The sequence below is a fragment of the Symsagittifera roscoffensis genome, chromosome 5 (assembly GCF_963678635.1).
Source record: "Symsagittifera roscoffensis chromosome 5, txSymRosc1.1, whole genome shotgun sequence".
In the NCBI taxonomy this organism is placed as follows: Eukaryota; Metazoa; Xenacoelomorpha; order Acoela; family Convolutidae; genus Symsagittifera; species Symsagittifera roscoffensis.
Window position 1 is genome coordinate 14,478,308 of NC_087066.1, and position 20,150 is coordinate 14,498,457.

At 37.4% G+C, this 20,150-nt stretch overlaps 1 protein-coding gene across 1 annotated transcript; it reads right to left on the reverse strand.

The window, feature by feature from the left end:
* Positions 1–228: 228 nt before the first annotated feature.
* Positions 229–19,869, reverse strand: LOC134846150 (phospholipase A and acyltransferase 3-like). The gene is made up of 3 exons (XM_063863379.1): positions 19,623–19,869; positions 4,787–5,045; positions 229–743 (listed from the first exon to the last, which is right to left on the reverse strand). The coding sequence occupies exons 2-3, from the start codon at positions 5,033–5,035 to the stop codon at positions 465–467; spliced, it is 528 nt and encodes a 175-aa protein (XP_063719449.1). The 5' UTR covers positions 5,036–5,045; positions 19,623–19,869; the 3' UTR covers positions 229–464.
* Positions 19,870–20,150: the final 281 nt, after the last annotated feature.

The window sequence follows — 20,150 nt, forward strand, 5'->3', positions numbered from 1 at the left end:
AAACTTTGATACATGCGAAATATATAATTTGATCTTTTCATGGCGTGTGGGGTGCTGCTTTTACAAAAAAATCTCAAAAACGTTTTCAAAATTCTTTCAGTTTTTGAAATCTTCATGATTTATTAAAGCAAACATTACTCCATAGACCGCAAGAGGCCTTTGGAACATTCAGGAATCTACCCTGATACAAGCAGTCGTGTTTTACCTTGCTTCTAAAAAATTGTGCCGCAATGTTTCTCGTTCTTTGTTTACACAACTAACCCAAATAACAATTCATTCTTTTTGACGGTACAATCTAAACTGCAGTTGGAGAGACTGCAGTTTATTTCGTGCTATTTTTAGATATTTATCCCAAAATGAACAACTTAACTAAATTTAATAACCGAATTAACTTAAGCTTACGACACAAAGTCTTTTCCCAATTATAGACCCAGAGCCAGTTTTAGTCAATCCGTTGCTGTCCATCAGTATCTGTATTCAATCTTTTTCTCCTTCTTTTTCTCCTCTTCTTCTTTCTTAGAAGCAGAGTAACCAGCTAGAGCTGCCAATCCAAGAGCAGCCAGTCCTACCCCTACAGCACCCACTATCACTCCATTTCTAGCCTGGTCACCCATGTAGTCTACGCGATACCGACACCAGATGGCAAAGTTCTCGCAGTTCTTCATTATAATGTTGTAATTCCAAGTAAGCACGCCCTTGAGATGACTCAGCGCAAAATGCTTGATATCTTCTTTCGGATATGGCTAAATAAAAGTAAAGTAAGCACCTTTGATATGTATAGTTTTTAAGAAAACTATTGGACAATTTCTTAACTTTCTGAAACAATTTTTGCTTAGCTTCAAGATCAAAATTAAAAATTTTTAAGCTAAGCGTTTTTGACGCAAATGTTTTATACCATCTGAAAGATATTTTTGTCCGGAAATCGTTTCAAACTAAAAAAAATCTAATCATTGGTTCTATTTTTAGATTATAAAATGCCTTTCACATCCTGTTGTAATTAAGGTATAGGGTGACGGATAAAATGAAGAACAAAATGAACAAAAAGAAATTTCTTTTCAAGACTTAATTTAGACTCGAAGGTCAGAATTATGCCAAAAAAAATAAGACATTGTCGAACAAATTTGTCAAAAACTATATGTATTTGGGAAGAGAAACAATTTTTAAACCTTGCCAGTGCCCATAACAACTCAATTGAATCAGAAAACTACAGCAATTCTTTTTATACATTCCACCAATTTCGCTACAAAACGATACCTTCGAAAGTCTGCAAAATTATTAGGATGGATTATCGCTACGGCCAGAGAAAGTGAACCTATAGTGTGTAGTGATTTCAACGTAATTTTTCTGTTAGATTCAGCGAAGCGAAAACAATATGAGGATTTAATGATGAAAATGGCATGCCAGAAAACAAACTGGCTGCCTCCCGAAAAAAGTGACAGAAGACTCCAGCTCATTGATTGAATTATTTTTCTGTACATCGGGTTTCTCAACATTTCGTATTATTTTGATGTTTCTCATCACTTTTTTCAAAACAACTAAAACAGGACATTTTCACTAACAAAAATAATTGCTAGAAATTGGAACAATTTGAAATATAGGTTGTTTTAATTGAAAAGCTAAGATTTTATTTCCAGAATGAGATTGGTAAGAGTAGGCAGTTTTGGAATACCGAGGTTCCGCAAATAACTTCTCGTTTTTTGACAAACACAAAATTAAACCTTGAAAAATCTGTTGTTAAATTTTTCCAAAATGATACCAAAAAAAGCATCCGTAGATTGAAAATGAAATAGAAAATGCAAAAACAAAAAAACGGTTACGACAACAATTTTTGAATGTTAACACAACGGATGCTCGTAACAGATATAGTTCCCAAAGCAAATTTGTCAAGATTGGTTCATCCATAGAAAAAACTAAAACACTATCAAACCAAAATAACGCGTTTTATTGTAGAACGAAACATGTTTTTGAACTTTTTTAAACGAATTGAGAGGTAATAAAAGAAACTCCTGGTCACTAATTGTATCCTATGGGGACGTTGAGCGTTCTGGCAATTACTTCGCAAATATTGACACTAGAAATCCACAAAGAAAACTAATTTGTATTAACATAATCTAATCCGTCTGCAGCAATCATTGTGTTTAAGAAAACAATGATCCAACTGAAATCAATGAGGTCATCCAAAAAATTTTTTTTAAATAAGTACAGTACAGATTGTCATCCTATCAAAATTCTTCACGTCAAGCAATTTAAATTATGCTAGTGGGTCTTCTAACAGAAAATTTAAATGATTGCTAAACTTCAGCAATATACCCCAAACGTTTTAAAAAACTGGACATAGTAAAGCAAAATTCAAGGAGGAAAAAATGATGACTCTTCTGATTATAGACTAATTTCGCGTCTACAAACTCTGGAAAAAATTTTTGAGCATTTTATTTTTCAGACGAGCCGAATCAAATTTCAACCTTTTTTTATAAATACAAACCCTCAGTTTTATAAACACGATTCAGATCAAAACAAAAAAGAGCGCTGTTGACGCCGTCATTACACTGTTAAAAGAGGTTTCAACGTCGTTAACGAACAAAAATCTTACAGTTTAGAATATTTCATAGACCTAACAGAAGCTATTGATACGCTTGTTCGTTTTGATTTGTAAAAAGTATCAAGAATTTCTGGGTTTGAGAGGGGCTGTGCAAAAATTTTCGGAAGGTAACCTTGAAACTTGTTATCCGTACATTGAATCAAACTTTCTTTAGAACGATTTTAAAACTTGAATTTTTGGAGTACCTTGGGAGTCTATTTCTTGCCCACTATTACCCATCATTTATAGAAACGCTCTTCAAACAGTCACGGATTACCCAGGGTAACAGAGTTGTATGCAGATGAAACTCTTCTTCGAAAGTCGAAAAACGAGACACAATATATTGCTCCTAAACATCAATCGGTGTTGCTAGAAGTAGACTATTTGTTTTAAAAAATTAAATTGACAAGCGAGGACCCAAAACCAAGACCATGGGCTACTGTCGTACCAAAAAATCTGAAGCAAGACTTTTCATTTTTTATTTCAACTGACCACCAAAAAAGACAGAGAAACCTTTAAATATTTTTGAATTCATTTCGACAGCAAATTGATTTTTCCTCAGCATTTTGATCAAATAAAAAAAAACTTTGCTTTTCTGTGGTTTGTTTTTTTATAAGAAAGTTTCTAACAGGACAGCAATAGTTAGTCACCTGTCAATGTTGTATGCAATCAATCATTCAAACTGAAGTATGCGAATACCGACTAAATCAAATCATTAGAACTAGAAATGAAAATCGGAAAGCTTAGTAAAAATATACACAAAGTAAAAATATATACCGTAAAAAAGTTTTTCGCGTACAAATTTTTGAAAAAAAAAAAACTGGTTTTGTTTGACAAGAGTGCCAAGTTTATCCATTGAGATATGCCATAACTGAACAAGAGTTAAACATGATAAATACAAAGAGAAAATCAAATGAAAAGTTAGTCATAAATAGAAACAAACTCAACAAAGGGTCGATTATATCTTAAGTTCCAAAAAACTATTCATAAATGCAGTAACTATCTGCCCGCCTCAGCCTACCTGGTCAGTATTTTCAAAGGGGCTTCCCTGATTAGATTGAATAGTTTTATTCATAGGATTTCAGATAACTGAATTCTACGAAATACAATTTTATTGGATATTTTTCATGTTATTATGTCGAACATGTTTTTGTTGGTTTCTACCAACCACTATTCAAGAAAACAGAAATCAAGGGTCGAAAAGAGGGTATACGATGTTTTAAGTTTAATAAATGTTTACCATTAGTACGGTTCATTAGATCTACGATTTCAAAAAACTTTTTTGATCTCCGCTGACTTAGTCACTTGAAAACGGGCCGTGCAGGCTTATTGTTGTACTATCATACATTCTAAGATGTCTTTGTTATTTTTTTTAAAACTCATCTATAACTAGATATCATTTGGAAACAAATTATTATGATTATTATTAATATTATTATTATTATTAATACTTTTATTATAGAAAAAATTCCATGATTTTTAGATTGAACATTTGTTGAAGCTTTTAGAAATGCCTATTAAACCAAGGTGTCATTATTTTACTAGATGAAAAATCTGGGTTAAAAAAATTGCACAGTTCAAATTCTTGAGGATTTTTGGATTGTTGTTTTCAGAGCGAGAATTTGCAATTTATACTTGTAGGACTGATTACAACCATTTTTCTCAAACTTGCGATCCAATTTTTTTTCTACCATGTATTTATACGAAAAAAAATTAACAATAATGAGTGGTTTTTCAGTTTTCTAAGCTCATCCACCAATTTTTGATTTAAACATTCAACAATTTACAGAACTGTTGTGAAAATCAACAACGTGGAACTAGGAGATGGTTTAAAAATAGCACAGTAAATCTATTTTACCATTCCTCGTATTTGAATTACGTGGATAATTTATTAGATGATCATAAATCGCTTGTCAGCATATAATTTGGAAATATGAGAAGCATTAGGATTATGAAACAGTAGCGTAATCAAGAGTTTTAATAATACCTGCGAAAATGCTAATTTTAAATTTCATTTTTTTGAAGTGCGGTAAAAGCCGAAACTCAATTGATCAAAGTTTAAAAAATGGTAAAAAAATTTTTGTTGAGAACTATGAAAAAATGTCGACTGCATTTTTCGGCGCCGTTCTTCAAAGTCTCTGGACATAAAACGCCACGAACTTTTTTCCCAAGGTTCATACAAACCAATATGCCACCCCCAAGTCTCACCGTGTGTTTGTGGTCCAGATAGTTGTGTGCATAATAGCAACTGTTTCCCGCGATTCGCTTCAAGGGATCTCGCTTGAATGCCGCTTTCGTCTCTCCCTGAAAAGCGAGTTTGAGAGAGTTGAGCTCCTCGTCCGTTCCCTCGGGTCCGATGTGAACTATCTCTCCTCCGCCGATATACACTCCCCAATGGTCGTAAGCACCCCGCTCAAACTTCACCATATCACCAACTTCGAACGATCCACTCTGCATATTTCTTAGTCTGAAATACAGATTTAAAAAAGTGAAAATCTTTAACTATCCTAATTAGAAAAAGATGAGTGTTTTACACTAACCAATATAAATTTACAAAAAAATGACATCGAGGAAGTGAGTTTTCATACTTGGAAAACCTCCTAGTTACCATTGAGGCAAACTCATCAAAACTAGCATTTTAGTGCCACGCAGAACAGTTGATTCGGCCAGATGATTTTTAACATATCGGATGCAATTCTAAAGCAGCAGTTCTACTGCAATGGTCATGATGCATGAGTTAGCAAGCATCATGGCCATTGCAGTAGCTATTACCGTTGCTGCGGAAAAAATTGACGCGAGCATTATATTTGTAATTTACTTCTTTGCATCTGAGTTTTTAACCAAAAGTTGTAATAATCAGTAACAATCAGTATCATCTATTATTAATTTTTTTTGACTTTCTGGAATCTATTCAAGATGTAGCATATGTTCAATCACAACAAAGCTGAGATGCAACTCCCTTGTTCAGTAAATTACACGACTCGTGTTGAAAAAGTAAGTTGTGATGAAAAAGCAGAATGACAAAATGAAAAACCCGGGTTGAGGTGTTGAATTTACGATTCAATTAGCTCGAATGAACATGGCTATAGTTCGACCATCTATCTTGTCCGCAGCAAAAACATTTTCATTTGTGTTCGAATGTTCGAACCAAGCCTACTATCTATGCATCCTAATTATTTCAAGACCAGCTCAGCTCTTTTCTAAACCAGCTCGACACAATTTTTTCTAGGTTTTGAGCAAATCGACCAAAAACAAAAAAAAACATTTCGATTTTTTGACTATGTTCGACTCAAACAGAAAGTATACTTTAATCGGTTCAACGTTGCACAAAAACTTGACTGACGATGTACAAGAAATTTAAGAACATATTTAGGGTCATCAGCTGTTTTAGTTTGGATGCCTAAAAATCACAAATTTTTCTCGCATCAACATTGATTACACAAAAATTTGAATTTGAGTTAATATTTCCGACAACGTTTGCTGTTCAGATTTTTTTTCAAGTAATGTGTAGCCTTTTTTGTGCACTCTATTTGTATTGTGTTTGGTGTGTTTCCCAAAAGGTGTATTTGATCCCAAATTTTAGATCGAACTTGTTTGTGTGATTGACGAAATTCGTTCAAAACATAAGTCAATTAGTCTAGCCGCAATTAGAAGTTTGGAAAGGAGTAGGATCTATTTTTGATCAAAATTTGAAGAAGAAGGAAATCAAACAATCAGACATAACTTGACCCAAATCTTGGTGAAAACAACATAATAAACTGTCTTCGTTAAAAACATCTTTATGACGAGTTTTTTTTTTTCAAAGTTTCTTACGAATGAGTTGAAATTGGGTAAGCAAGTTATTTGCTGAAAAAAATTAAAAAATCTAGATAATCTGAGCAGAAATGTACGAAATCTGGGTAAAAAACAATTAAAAACGAGAAACAATAAAAAAAACTAATTCAGAAATTCACATACAAAAATATGACTACGTGTTTTGAAAAAACAGCAATCAAAACCAGCTATGTGTGGTAATAATCAAAACAGCAATCAAAATAGAAGACCTGAACCTTGAAACTTGAGGATCAAAAATGGCACTGATAAGCTGGTATCGAGAGAAAAAATCTGCCCATTTGAAAAATGTCAAATGTTTGCCCTAGTAAAGCTTTTCGGATGTTAGCAACTTTTTTTGTTTTTTTTTTGATGTTTGACATATCGGATGTTTACACGGTACCAGTAAATCCTGCCCTCTGTTGGCATGCTCGCAGCACGTTGGCGCGACTGCGGCAGTAATTAAATTGTCTTTTATTGGAAATTGTAGCATCCACGCGTTTGAATGTTTGTAAGCAAAACTTTGTTATGCAGTTCGTCCTGAAGCAGCGCTGAAAACTGATAAATAGATTAAAACATTGCATTGAACGAGTTGCGATACAGTATTTGAATGATTTGACCTTACCATTTTGTCGACCATATAATAGGTCAGCAATTTTGATTGTTTCTAGCTCTGCCGAAACCCCAGAAAAATAGTATTTGCATAATAATAATAATTGTAGTTCCTGCGAATCGCAGAGGAGCTATCAATACCCGCACCGGAGTTCCATGGATAATAATTGATTATAATGGAAAAATGTTGTCTAAAATGTTGTCATTATAATCCATTATAATCCATTATATAAATCCATAGACCACGTAATCGATTATGTGGTCATTAAAAATCGATTTTTTTTGAAAAATAGTAATCCATTATAATCGATTATAATCCATTATTTTTGTCACTGATATCGATTATTTTCGCCAAAATAATCCATTATAATCGATTATTTTGAAATAAAAATCCATTATAATCCATTATAATTCATTTCATTTTTAGAACTAAAACCGACTATTTTTGTGGTAGAGTAAAATTTTATTCTGAAATGTAACATTTTATGAAACGTAATTCGTAGCAACTGCACTAAACAGGAAATGAAATAATTTTGAACAAAATTGTAAATTTCAAGAATAACCCCTCGAAAAAATCCATTATAATCGATTTTAATCGATTAAAAATGGATATTTTGCCTCGAAAACAAGTTCCATTTTCTTTCAAAAATAATCGATTATAATCGATTATAATCGATTATATTCGGATTTTATTGATTAGAAAAATAGTTTCATTATAATCCATTTTTAATCGATTATAATCGATTATAATCGAAATTTATTGAGACAGACCACGAAAATTCAATATAATCGATTATGATCCATAGAACTCCGGTGCTGGTAGGCCTTAACAGTCCTGTCGAGGATAGTCCATTTGTATTATCTCCCCACATTCCAGACAGTGTTATTTTGCTGAGCGAAACTGTTTTTGCGACTCAAGGCCGTTTTTTTGCGTCTAGAACTTTTACGTGGCACCACTATTGCAGTCAAAGTTGGTCAGGACGTGGTAGACCTGTAGCTGGAGGTCAAGTGAGAGCTTGTCCTCACATACTATCATTGCCATGGCATGGAATCGAATACACGATCTGACGATTGCAAAGTGAACGCCTTACCACTGTGCTAAGTCCTGCATAATAACCTGCACCAGAGTTTATTTTTAGTGCTTCTGCAAAATCTGTTTAGAGTTAATTATATAAAATGTTATGGTTCGTCAAAAAGAACTGGTTATCGTAAGATAGAAGTATAGGGGGACCCCTTGGAAATTTCAGCTATTTAGTTGACAAAAGCGCAACCTTAAAAGTGCAATTTATAGGATCTTTTACTTCGTATGTAGCTCAGTTTTCTAGCGTAAAGTTTTTCAGGAAGTCAAGGACAGTTTTGAACAGGACGGAGAATTTTACAATAATGCAAACCACAAGCAGTAAAATTTGCGTTCTTTCATACGATGCAAATGTGATCGCAACAAGTGAAATCGTCATTTAATATTTGTTCGACTTTCGAATAAAACGGACTATTTATGTTTGGTGTCTTTTTTATATTCAGCCGATTTTCGGCGATCGAAATAATATTTTTTAACAAAAAACAATTTAACTAAATATTTTTAAAAGATAATTCTGAACAGATTGACTCCCTGAAATCAAACTTAACAACATATCATACCAGCAATCTAATTTTGAAAATGTTTGGGAGATTGAAAATTTGGCCATGCTCCTGACTAATTTCTCCTGAAAGCGTGCCGCGATTTATTTATATGTGGCAAATTATCCCGCGCAACAAAATCGTTCCAAACTGAATTGAGGCAATCAAAGCGGTCGTACTAATTTCGTGGCTCTTGGGAACGTCTTGTACGTAGTTGCAAGAGAGTTTTCTACTCCATCCTCACACCCCATAAATTAACCGACGAGGTACTCCAGACCACATTTTGTCTGGTGGAACAGTCCCTCAATGCGCGTCCACTTACAGCGGTAAGCAGTGAACCGAATGAGATTGAGGCTTTAACGCCAAATCACTTCTTGATAGACCAGCGCTCAGTTAGTTTCCCGTCGATTGCGACGGACGAACATTTCGATCATCGAAAGCGTTATCTTCGCGCACAAGGATACGCTAACGCCATCTGGACTAGATGGCTACGCGAGTACGTTCCGACTCTCAACAAACGCCGTAAATGGCACACACCTACCGAACAAGAACTCAAAGCCGGAGATCTTGTTTGGATCGTCGAGGATAGTAGCCCGCGTGGTTACTACCCTCTCGCTCGCGTTAAAACGCTTAACTATGTCAAAGACGCTACCGCCCGTTTCGCACTCCTTAAAACCGCAACAGGAGATTTAACCCGACCTCTTGTTAAACTCGCCCCAGTTCTCGCTCCGTTGGGGCCCGAGGATGTTCAAGATTGAAACTAAAATGAAAGCCTATCAAGACCAGCTAGTCTAGCGGTAACGTACTTGACCTGAAACCGAAAGGTCGCTGGTTCGAATTCCGGTCATTCCAAGTATTTTACTACTAAAAAACTTGGAATACACTTGATTTGAACCGGATAAAAAATGTTCCTAAGTCAAACTTGTTTTTAAATGATGTTCTGGACATGAACATAATTGGACTTTGGCCTGAATTGACTTCTAACTTCTGGCAAGCGTAAAAATCCCCATTTATTGGCAAAATTAGTGACAATAAAGTCGCTTTCGATTTCGATTTCGTTTAAAGCTTGATAATTTTGCTCCGAAAAAGATATTATTCCGTTGTTTCCTCTTAATGATTTTCGATAATTATTGAAGGAAAAATATATATATAAATTGAACAATCGTGTTCTCAATCGAGATACATACAACCAATCTACAGACCGACGATATACTCGACCGACCCACCACAGACCGAACACAGGTGGAAACATGGTCCGCCGACAATCGACGACAAACCAGACGAAACCCTTGACGACTCCGTTTTTTGTGAATGAGATGTACCTCAGTGAAAGGTGATTGTGCAATTTCACGAAGGTGTATGCAGACAGCTACCTGCAAGTGAGACAGGAATCTCCCCAACCGTTTTTGATGGCCGAAGTTGTGAGATGGCCGAAACTACTGTAAGACGTAACTTTTCAGTTTAGTTTCTTCATAAACCAGAGCTATAATTGTTTTACAATCCTTTAAAGTTTTTTATTGTAACCCATCAAATCCATTCAGTGTGCTAAAATGTTGATTTCATTATGTTTACCGTGATTTTGCCAATAGTCTAACCCAAATACCCCACCCAGAAAATCCGAAATCCAAAAAAAAATCGAAAATTGAAAAAATTTGACTTAAAGTTAACATTTGTTTTCATTTGCTAGTTTATAGTTAGTAGTCGATAACTCAAACCCGAACCCACCGTTCCGACCCGTTAGAAAAAAATTTTGTGAAAATTTTTGAGAAAATTTTCGCAAAAAATTGAAAAATCCGAAATCGACCCCAAATCGTCTAATTTCGGTACCAAACTGACGTAGATGATAAGAAGAAAAAAAAATTTTTCGAAAAAAAAAAAAATTTGTCATTTTTTTTTGCGAAAAAAAACAGCCCGGCAAACGCAAGCACTGCAAAATTACGCAGTGTACAGACCCCTTAGCAGCATATCAAGTCAATCCCTTTGAATTTTTGCAACTCCGGTTGTTTCTGAGCAGGTGTGAGATTCTCAAAATCCGGTTGACTTGATTCCCCCCAGATTTTTTTTATCGTGCCGAATGCCGTCGTAAAGGTATATATTAGCCGCTAGCTCGCTCTCTCGTGCTCATAAAACGCTACGTATAGCCGAGCAAAACCGTATATCGCAATACTGTTATGCCCTTGGTGGTTTAAGTCTCAACCACAAGTACCAATCAAAACGTGCCCAAACTTTTTTAGACGGCGAATTAGCCCATAGAAATGATATAATAATCTGGCACGACCTGATCAACAATTCAATCAGCAAGCACAATAGTAACAACGATACAGCACTCACGGAATTCGGACTGCGCAACATTCTGCTTTATTACAAACGTAATATTGCTGCAATTGTATATAGTCAACGAGTCGAAACTCCTAATATCTACGATTTGCTTTGCTCAACGGGCATTTTAATTTTAAGCGTGACTGGCGACTTAATCTCTAAGCGTAAGCAGAAAGACACTCGCTTACTCCGTCAGTACTTCCAAATTCACCAAGAAACTGACCTTGAACTAAAGTCTTTCTCGATAGTCCGAAGTAATACGGCAAACTTAAGAAAAATAAAAAACAAAAAAAAGCGACCCTCTCAAAAAAAGCGTCGTGCCGAACGCAACCGCCGCCTAGCTGTCGAATCTGCAGCAAAGAACCTTTGATGTTCTTTGTAGTGTCAATGAATTTCAATTTGTAATTTAATTCTAAATTACAGTTTTCCTTCTTTTTTTTATTTCCGCTCGCTCTAAATCGTAAAGGTGAACTTCCCCACCCCCCTTTGTAAAGTAAAGTGTGACGATCTTTATTGCAACTCCGGTTTTTCTGAGCAGGTGTGAAGAGTGACATCACACTTGACTTTTTAATCCCCTGGTATCATCTACCGTTCATAATTTGAAGATTCCTTCTCAAACTCTCCCACCGCCGCCGCCACCACCCCGCCCCGTCCTCGCCCCCGCTTCCCTTCATTCCACGTATGCCAGCAGCAGTGGTCCCCACATTACATGCTTCTGTCCCAATTAATACAACAGTCAATACGGCAACCCAGCCGGTGAACCTGATTCCTATTACTGCTCCACCAGCGAGTATTAATAACTCAACTCGTGTTTCAACAAATCAACCATCCTTCAACTATCCACATCCAGTTCGTTATATAACCAATATGAATACCTGGAGAATGGCACCTCCAACCACCGCGCCATTTACCGCATCAGATTCTACAGTACCCCAGGCGTTAAATACCGTTCAAACTGTCACACCAATAGTGCAACCACCACTTTCACAATACCCGTGCACTGTTGGAGGGACAGTGTTTTACAATAACCAAGCGCCAGTGTCAACACAGCAGATGTCTCAAGTCCCCAGCTATCCACATAGTGCCTTAGCTTATCTGACATCATTTGTTCCTCAGCCACACAATTTCGCTTCAACCTCAGTTCAACCACCACCTAATGCAGTAACCCTTGAAGATTTAAAGGAAATACTAACTTTCAACCGTAAGGATCCAATACCACCGTGGAACCTTAGGAAATACGGTGGCTGTCCACTTCAGTGGTTTGAATGGATTGGACAATTTCGAAGTGCTGTGGACTCTCAAATCTTGTCAGATGATGTTAAGCTGCACTACCTTAAATCATTAGTCAAAGATAAAGCTGAGACTGCTATAGCTGAGTTTGCCTATAGTGGTACGATGTACAAAGATGCTCTCATGAAACTTGAAAGAAAAATTGGCCAACCTCAAGTAATAATACGTGCATATCTGGACAAACTTTATAATTCACCGCCCGTTAAGATGCATAGTTCCGACAGCATCATAAGTTTTGCATCCATGATAGCAAGCATAGTTGGAGTGTTCAAATCTTTACATTACAACGCAGACCATGAAAGTGCAACACTTCTCGATAAAGCAATAGAGAAGCTCCCACCTAATATGAAAGAGTCTTGGTCGTTCCACACCGTAAAACGGAGTTTGTATGCTCCGTCTTTAATTGATTTCAATCATTGGCTGGAGGATAAAGCTGAAGCGCATGAACGTATGCGTCCTTCATCAAATTACAATAGAAATCAGGATAATTCGGTTCGGACAAAAACCAATGTTAAAATGTTTGCCGCAAACTCGCAAGCTAAGTTTGACGCAAATATTCAATATAGTCCATGTTTAGTTTGTAAAGGCAAGTATTCAATTTTTAATTGTAGCGTTTTTAAAGTAAAAACTCCAACACAGCGTGCTAAATTTTGCGCTGAAAATAAGCTTTGCTTTTCTTGTTTTCAAGGAAATCACATGTTTAGGAAATGTCCCAAGCCCAAAACGTGTCCTAAACCACAGTGCAAGAGCACTCATAATGTGTTACTGCACGGCGCAGAACGCGTTTTCCCTACAAATAACCAATCTGGTTATGCACCGCACACAACTGCAGCCAATCCCGCAGTTCAAACTCCATTTAGACCCACGACGCAAAAAAATACTTGTGGGACATCCCTTATGAATCTAAAAGGACTGATGCCACTTATAAATCTCACATTATCATCAAATGACTCTGAAACCACCGCACTTGTGTTATGTGACACAGCTTGCAGTCACTCTTGTATTTCACCTGATTTTGCTCGCAGACTCAATCTGACAGGTAGGAAAATTGATTTGACTGTCAATGGCGCCAATTGTTCCGAAGATATTACTTCAGAACAAGTTGATTTGAACGTTTTTTCTGAATTTGATCCAGATATTTCGTTCACCGTTTGTGCATATGTAAAAAACAGCATTTACATAGGTTCAGATATAATTAACGTTCGTAGGTTGCAAGAGAAATACTCTCACTTGGAACCAATTGATTCAGTCGAATTTCGGTACGCTGATGTCGATATGATTTTAGGTCAAGATGTTTATGAGTACATTTGTCTTCTGGAATACTGCCAGGATAAAAGCCAAAAATCACCTTTCTCCGTTCGCCTCCCAATTGGATGGGTCTTAAGTGGTCCACTCCCTGCCTCCACCGGCCTGATCTCAACATGCTTGCATTGTAACATCGAAGATGTAAGTTTGGTAGAGCAGGTCAAATCTTGGTACGAACTTGAATCATACGGTACGTATAAACAAGTAGATGCCCGATCGTCAGACGATAAAAGAGCGAATAAATTTTTAGAAGCATCAACTATACATGATGGTGATAGATACGCCGTTGGGATGCTTTGGACCGAAGACCACTCACAGTTGCCCAATAACTACTACTCCGCCTTAGCACAACTTAAATCTCTGGAAAAACGTTTAGACAAAGACACAAACCTCAGGGCTTTATACGCAAAAAACATTCAAGAAGATTTTGACAAAGGTTACGTCATCAAAGTGAATACACATGACTGCACAAATCGTTCCGCTAGGGAATGGTATCTTCCTCATCACCCCGTGATTAATCCAAATAAACCCGGAAAAGTCCGCCGCGTCCTAAATGGTGCAGCCAAATTTCATGGATCGTCACTTAAAAAAGCTCTTTTGGTTGGCCCAGATTTGCTTCAGAATCTGCTGGTCGTCCTAATGAGATTCCGTCAACATCAACATGCAGTATCAGCTGATATTGAAGGCATGTTCCTTCAGGTTGGTGTTCTCCCAATCGACCAACTGTCACTTCGTTTTCTGTGGCGGGAGGATCCCACAACCGATGTGGTAACGTATCAATACACGCGACACATTTTCGGAGCTTGTGACTCGCCCACATGATCTAATTTTGCTCTTCAAAAGACAGCTCGCGACAATCAAGTCTTGTTCCCCGACGCAGCGTCAGCCGTGATGCAAAAATTCAATATGGACGATTATCTTGATTCGTTTCCCGAACCTGAACAGGCATTAAAATTAAGTAAGGACCTTGTAGAACTACTTAAGTTAGGAGGATTTAAGTTGACAAATTTCGTGAGCAATGTCAAAGAGATTCAGAAAGAGTTATGTACGTCAAGCGACAATTTAAGTCAAGTTAAGGAGGTTCTAAGTAGTGAAGGTCAAGAATCGCATGTTCTAGGTTTGAAATGGGATCACGTTCTCGATACATTGGTAGTTAGTCGAGGTGTAAACAGAGAACTGAAGGATACTGTTAGCCAACGTACAGTTCTAAGTTTTGTCTCTTCAGTTTTCGACCCTATTGGGTTAGTCGCTCCGTACACTGCCAGAGCCCGACTACTTCTTAAAGAGATTTGGAGAATCAGTGGTCAACAATGAGATAACCCACTTCCTTTGGACTTGAATACCAAATTCCTCAAATGGCGGTCTGGTCTACCCATCCTGGGTCAACTGATCATACCGAGATGCTACTTTCCATCCGCAGTTGACAAAATTGAACTCCATATGTTTGGTGACAGTTCACAGGAAGTCTTCTGTGCAGTTGGATTTCTCCGTGCGCGCATTATTGATACACATGAGACAAAACTCGCCTTCGTTTTGGGTAAAGCCCGCGTAGCACCAATGAAGGCTATTTCCATCCCAAAATTAGAGCTGCAAGCTTCTTTGCTTGCTACACGCCTCAAAATAGATATCATGAAAGCACTTTCGATCCCTAAAAATGATGTCTTTATGTGGACTAACAGCACCACTGTGCTACAATGGCTCCATTCGACTGCAAAGCAGCCAGTATTCGTCGCTAATCGAGTAGGCGAAATACTGGAAGTTACCACTGTCGACGAATGGTATCACGTAGATACTGAAAACAACCCAGCTGATACTGGTACTCGATGTATTGCCGCTGAAGCCTTGAAAGACAGCAGCTGGACTCAAGGTCCCAGCTTCCTCAGAACCAGTGATTGGCCTTTTCGACCAAATGTCGATGTGATTACAAAAAGAAAATTAAAAGGTCCTATCGATGATGTCATCGATACTGCCACTAATTTTGTAATCAATCCGTCAGTCCCTGAACCCGTCATTAAGTGGAAACGTTACAGCTCGTTTCTCAAATAGTTGCGCGTAGTAGCATTCATCCTCCGATTAAATCCTAAATTTAATCATTTCCGTGGAACAATCGCTATTATCGTTAAACCGTCTGAGATAGATAATTCTCAACGAACGTTGTTTCTTCTTTCTCAAAAAGAAGCGTTCCCCTCAGAGTTCAAATTATTGAGTTGTGAGAAATATGTTAAGAATGTAAGCCCTATTGCAACTCTCTCCCCATTCATTGACCCCGATGGACTTCTTAGATCCATAGGACGCATTAGTCGTCTCTCTGAACTCGAATTTAAAAATAAATATCCCATCATACTTGATGGCCGTCATCCATTAGTCAAACTGTTTGTGGCTCATCAACACAACAAGCATGAGCATCAGTCAATTGACTACCTACGATCTGTCATCCAGATAGAATATGCAATCTTAAAATTAAGATCATTGCTCCGTAACATTGAGCTTAATTGTAAAAACTGCCGAAAGCGAAAGTTGAAAACCATCACCCCTTTCATGTTTGATCTGCCAATTGAGCGTCTTGGATACCGCCAAGCGCCCTTCAACAATTGCGGAGTCGATTACTTCGGACCCTTTCACGTAACAATCCGTAGGAGTTCGGAGAAACGTTGGGCGTTTTTGTTCACTTGTTTGACCACTAGAGCCATCCATATTGAAGTCGTACCATCAATGGATTCAAGCTCCTGTGTCATGGGAGTAGAACGATTCATCGCTAGACGAGGAATTCCATCGAAAATTTGCTCCGATAATGGTACAAACTTTGTCGGTGCAGAGAAAGAGCTTCTTCTGTGTACTCGAGCATGGAATGATCTTGCGCCCGCTCTCCTTGTCCACAAAGGCATCGAATGGAAGTATAACCCACCATCTTCACCACATCATGGTGGCTCTTGGGAACGTCTTGTACGTAGTTGCAAGAGAGTTTTCTACTCCATCCTCACACCCGGTAAATTAACCGACGAGGTACTCCAGACCACATTTTGTCTGGTGGAACAGTCCCTCAATGCGCGTCCACTTACAGCGGTAAGCAGTGACCCGAATGAGATTGAGGCTTTAACGCCAAATCACTTCTTGATAGGCCAGCGCTCAGTTAGTTTCCCGTCGATTGCGACGGACGAACATTTCGATCATCGAAAGCGTTATCTTCGCGCACAAGGATACCCTAACGCCATCTGGACTAGATGGCTACGCGAGTACGTTCCGACTCTCAACAAACGCCGTAAATGGCACACACCTACCGAACAAGAACTCAAAGCCGGAGATCTTGTTTGAATCGTCGAGGATAGTAGCCCGCGTGGTTACTACCCTCTCGCTCGCGTTAAAACGCTTAACTATGGCAAAGACGCTATCGCCCGTTCCGCACTCCTTAAAACCGCAACAGGAGATTTAACCCGACCTCTTGTTAAACTCGCCCCAGTTCTCGCTCCGTTGGGGCCCGAGGATGTTCAAGATTGAAACTAAAATGAAAGCATATCAAGACCAGCTAGTCTAGCGGTAACGTACTTGACCTGAAACCGAAAGGTCGCTGGTTCGAATCCCGGTCATTCCAAGTATTTTACTACTAAAAAACTTGGAATACACTGGATTTGAACCAGATAAAAAATGTTCCTAAGTCAAACTTGTTTTTAAATGATGTTCTGGACATGAACTTAATTAGACTTTGGCCAGAATTGACTTCTAACTTCTGGCAAGCGTGAAAATCCCCATTTATTGGCAAAAGAGGTGACAATAAAGTCGCTTTCGATTTCGATTTCGTTTAAAACTTGATAATTTTGTTCCGAAACTGATATTATTCCGTTGTTTCCTCTTAAAGATTTTCGATAATTATTATAGGAAAAATAAATATATATTGAACAATCGTGTTCTCAATCGAGATACATACAGCCAATCTACAGACCGACGATATACTCGACCGACCCACCACAGACCGAACACAGGTGGAAACAGTATGAATGCTCATCTGTAGAGAGTTTAAACTTTTTCCTGAAAAAAAATCAGAATAACCGAGACATCTATAAGAGTCTTCACTACGTTCACTACTCTAAAAAGTGAGATTCGCTCAACTAAAAAACTCTGGAATGTGGGGAAAGGAGAGAAACGGAATATGCTTAGACAGGCTGCAAGGTCTTTCATAGATCCTCTGCGATTTGCAGAAACCATAGTTTTAATTTATTTTTAATTACAAAGCGGACCAACACTTTTGTTCTATCACAGTGCAGTTTCGTTATCTCACGTTGTTTTTTATTTAGAAAAAATCCAACAAGAAAATCAACTTTTTGTTAAAATTTTGTTTATTTTCGACTGTGCTTCGACCGGTTCGACTTTATATTTCGACTGCGAGCTTGACTGTAATGTTAAGTTGTGTTTGATTTTATATTTCGACCAAATCGACTTTATGTTTCGCGTAGTCTTTGACTTTCTGTTTCCACTTTGTTTTTGATTTTATGTTTCAGATTTGTGCTTGATTTTATGTTTCGACCGACTTGATATTATGTTTCGACTTTGAGTTCGACTATAGGATTTTCAGTCAAACTCTGACATGTTCGACCCGCCGCACTCGAAACATAAATCGCAAACCTCGACACAGCGACTAAACCATTGCGACTAATTTTTCGACCATGCCGCGACTAATTTATCGACCACCGCAACTAATTTTTCGACCACCGCGACTAATTTTTCGACCCTGCCGCGACTAATTTTTTGACTAAAATGACTAACTTTTTGACCATCGCAACCGATATACGCTATTTCAAGACTCAGTGTGCGACTAATTTTTCGACCATCCCGACCGAGATTACGGTATTTTTAATTTTTACCGCGACCTAAAACTCTGTCCAAACAATGGATTTTCGGTTGCGGAATTAACGATTCCGCGACCGACAATATCGAAAAATTAGTCGCCTACCTTGACCCCGGAACTGCAACAAACTTGCTCAAAATATTCCTAAAAAATACACTTTTTCTAACGCGGCGTGAGCTCTTTATAGCTACAATTTCAAAAGTATCCAGCTTTGAAATAAAAGTTTGGCCGTGAACAAACGTTCCAAAGTGGTTGTTGCTGAATGCAATAGTGAATTCTCAATGCAATTCTGAATACCGAAATTCTCGATAAACTAAGGTTGCTCAAATTTAATTAAGCAATAATTCTTTATCGAGTATTTTTGTCTTCAGAATTGGAATGAGAATTCAGTATTGCATTGAGCAAACTGAGCATACTTTAACCAACAAAAACACGGTTAGTTTATCATTAATTTAGTGGTATAAAAGAGCGCTGAATTAGCACCGAATCTTCGTGTTTTGCATCGCTGATTCGTCGATAATTTTTGTGATGTATTATTATGCATGTTGTGGTAAAAATAAGTATTTAGGAAATACAATACTGAACAAGACTCTGCTCGTATCAGGGCGAAGCCCTGAATGTTCCGACTGCATTTAAAAGTCTATTGAGAAACAAATTAAACGTAATAAATTGAAATGCTTTTTTTAAAATTGAGGTTTTCGTGAAAATCATCCACCAACACGCCATATGAAGTGCAAAAAAATAGATGTCGCTCCTTGTAACAAACCAATTATGGCAAATAAGCTTCTTTCAAACATCAACTCGAAACGATTTCTAAGACGGATTAAATCTCCGCTTACGCGTTAAGAGTGCTAAACATATCGCGCGTTTATTGTCCAAAATTGGCCAAATTAGCTATCTTTAAACCCCCATAACTTTGCAAAAAAAGATCACAGGTGAAATATCTTTTCCTTTTTTAAATTCAAACCAAGAATATCTTTCGAATGATATAAAAAAAAGTTCTGTCAAAAATGGCTAGCTAAAAAGTCGAAATTTGTCTGAAGAAAAAAAACCCACCCGAGCACAAATATTCCGTTACTTCGTTACGAATGTCGGAACAATAACTGACCAGCGTTTAACTGCACAGATAAGAGCCTGATTCATCGATGCCAAAATTGATGCATTCACGCTGATTTAGCGCTGACTTTTTCTTTGAGCGCAACCTCAACTTAATTTTTGCTGAGGACGACTATTTTTTTTGTATCCACTTACCGTTGTTGGTTTGAAAGAAGATAGCTAATCAGATTTCAGCCAGATCCGAAGTGTATGTCTGCGTCAATCGACGATAAGCAAAAATGACGTTATGGCAAAAAACAGTTTCTTAGTAAGCATGAAGTCTGAACATATATTACAATGTTTGAAATTTGATGAAAACAAAACCGTACTTTATACCCTTTCTATTGCATGGTAAATGGTAAGATAGATTAACTATATGTTGTTGTTGCCAAATATGAGCGTGCATAGCTTTAAGAACTGGCTATAAATAGCTCTGTTGTAATATGCCGTCATGAGTACATGTATAATATATGCACTGCTACAGCAAATGAACGTGAATTGTGCGGGGTTTTCTATCAGATAAATAATACCATTTCACTTGATATGTAAAATTGCGACATTTTCAAACCATTTTGTATCTCTATCACGCAGAAAGCAGCACACTGTATAAAGAAAGCTATGGCTTAGAAACTCACATTTTGAACATCCTTTTTGCAAAAAGGATAAAAATCAAGGTTTACTCTA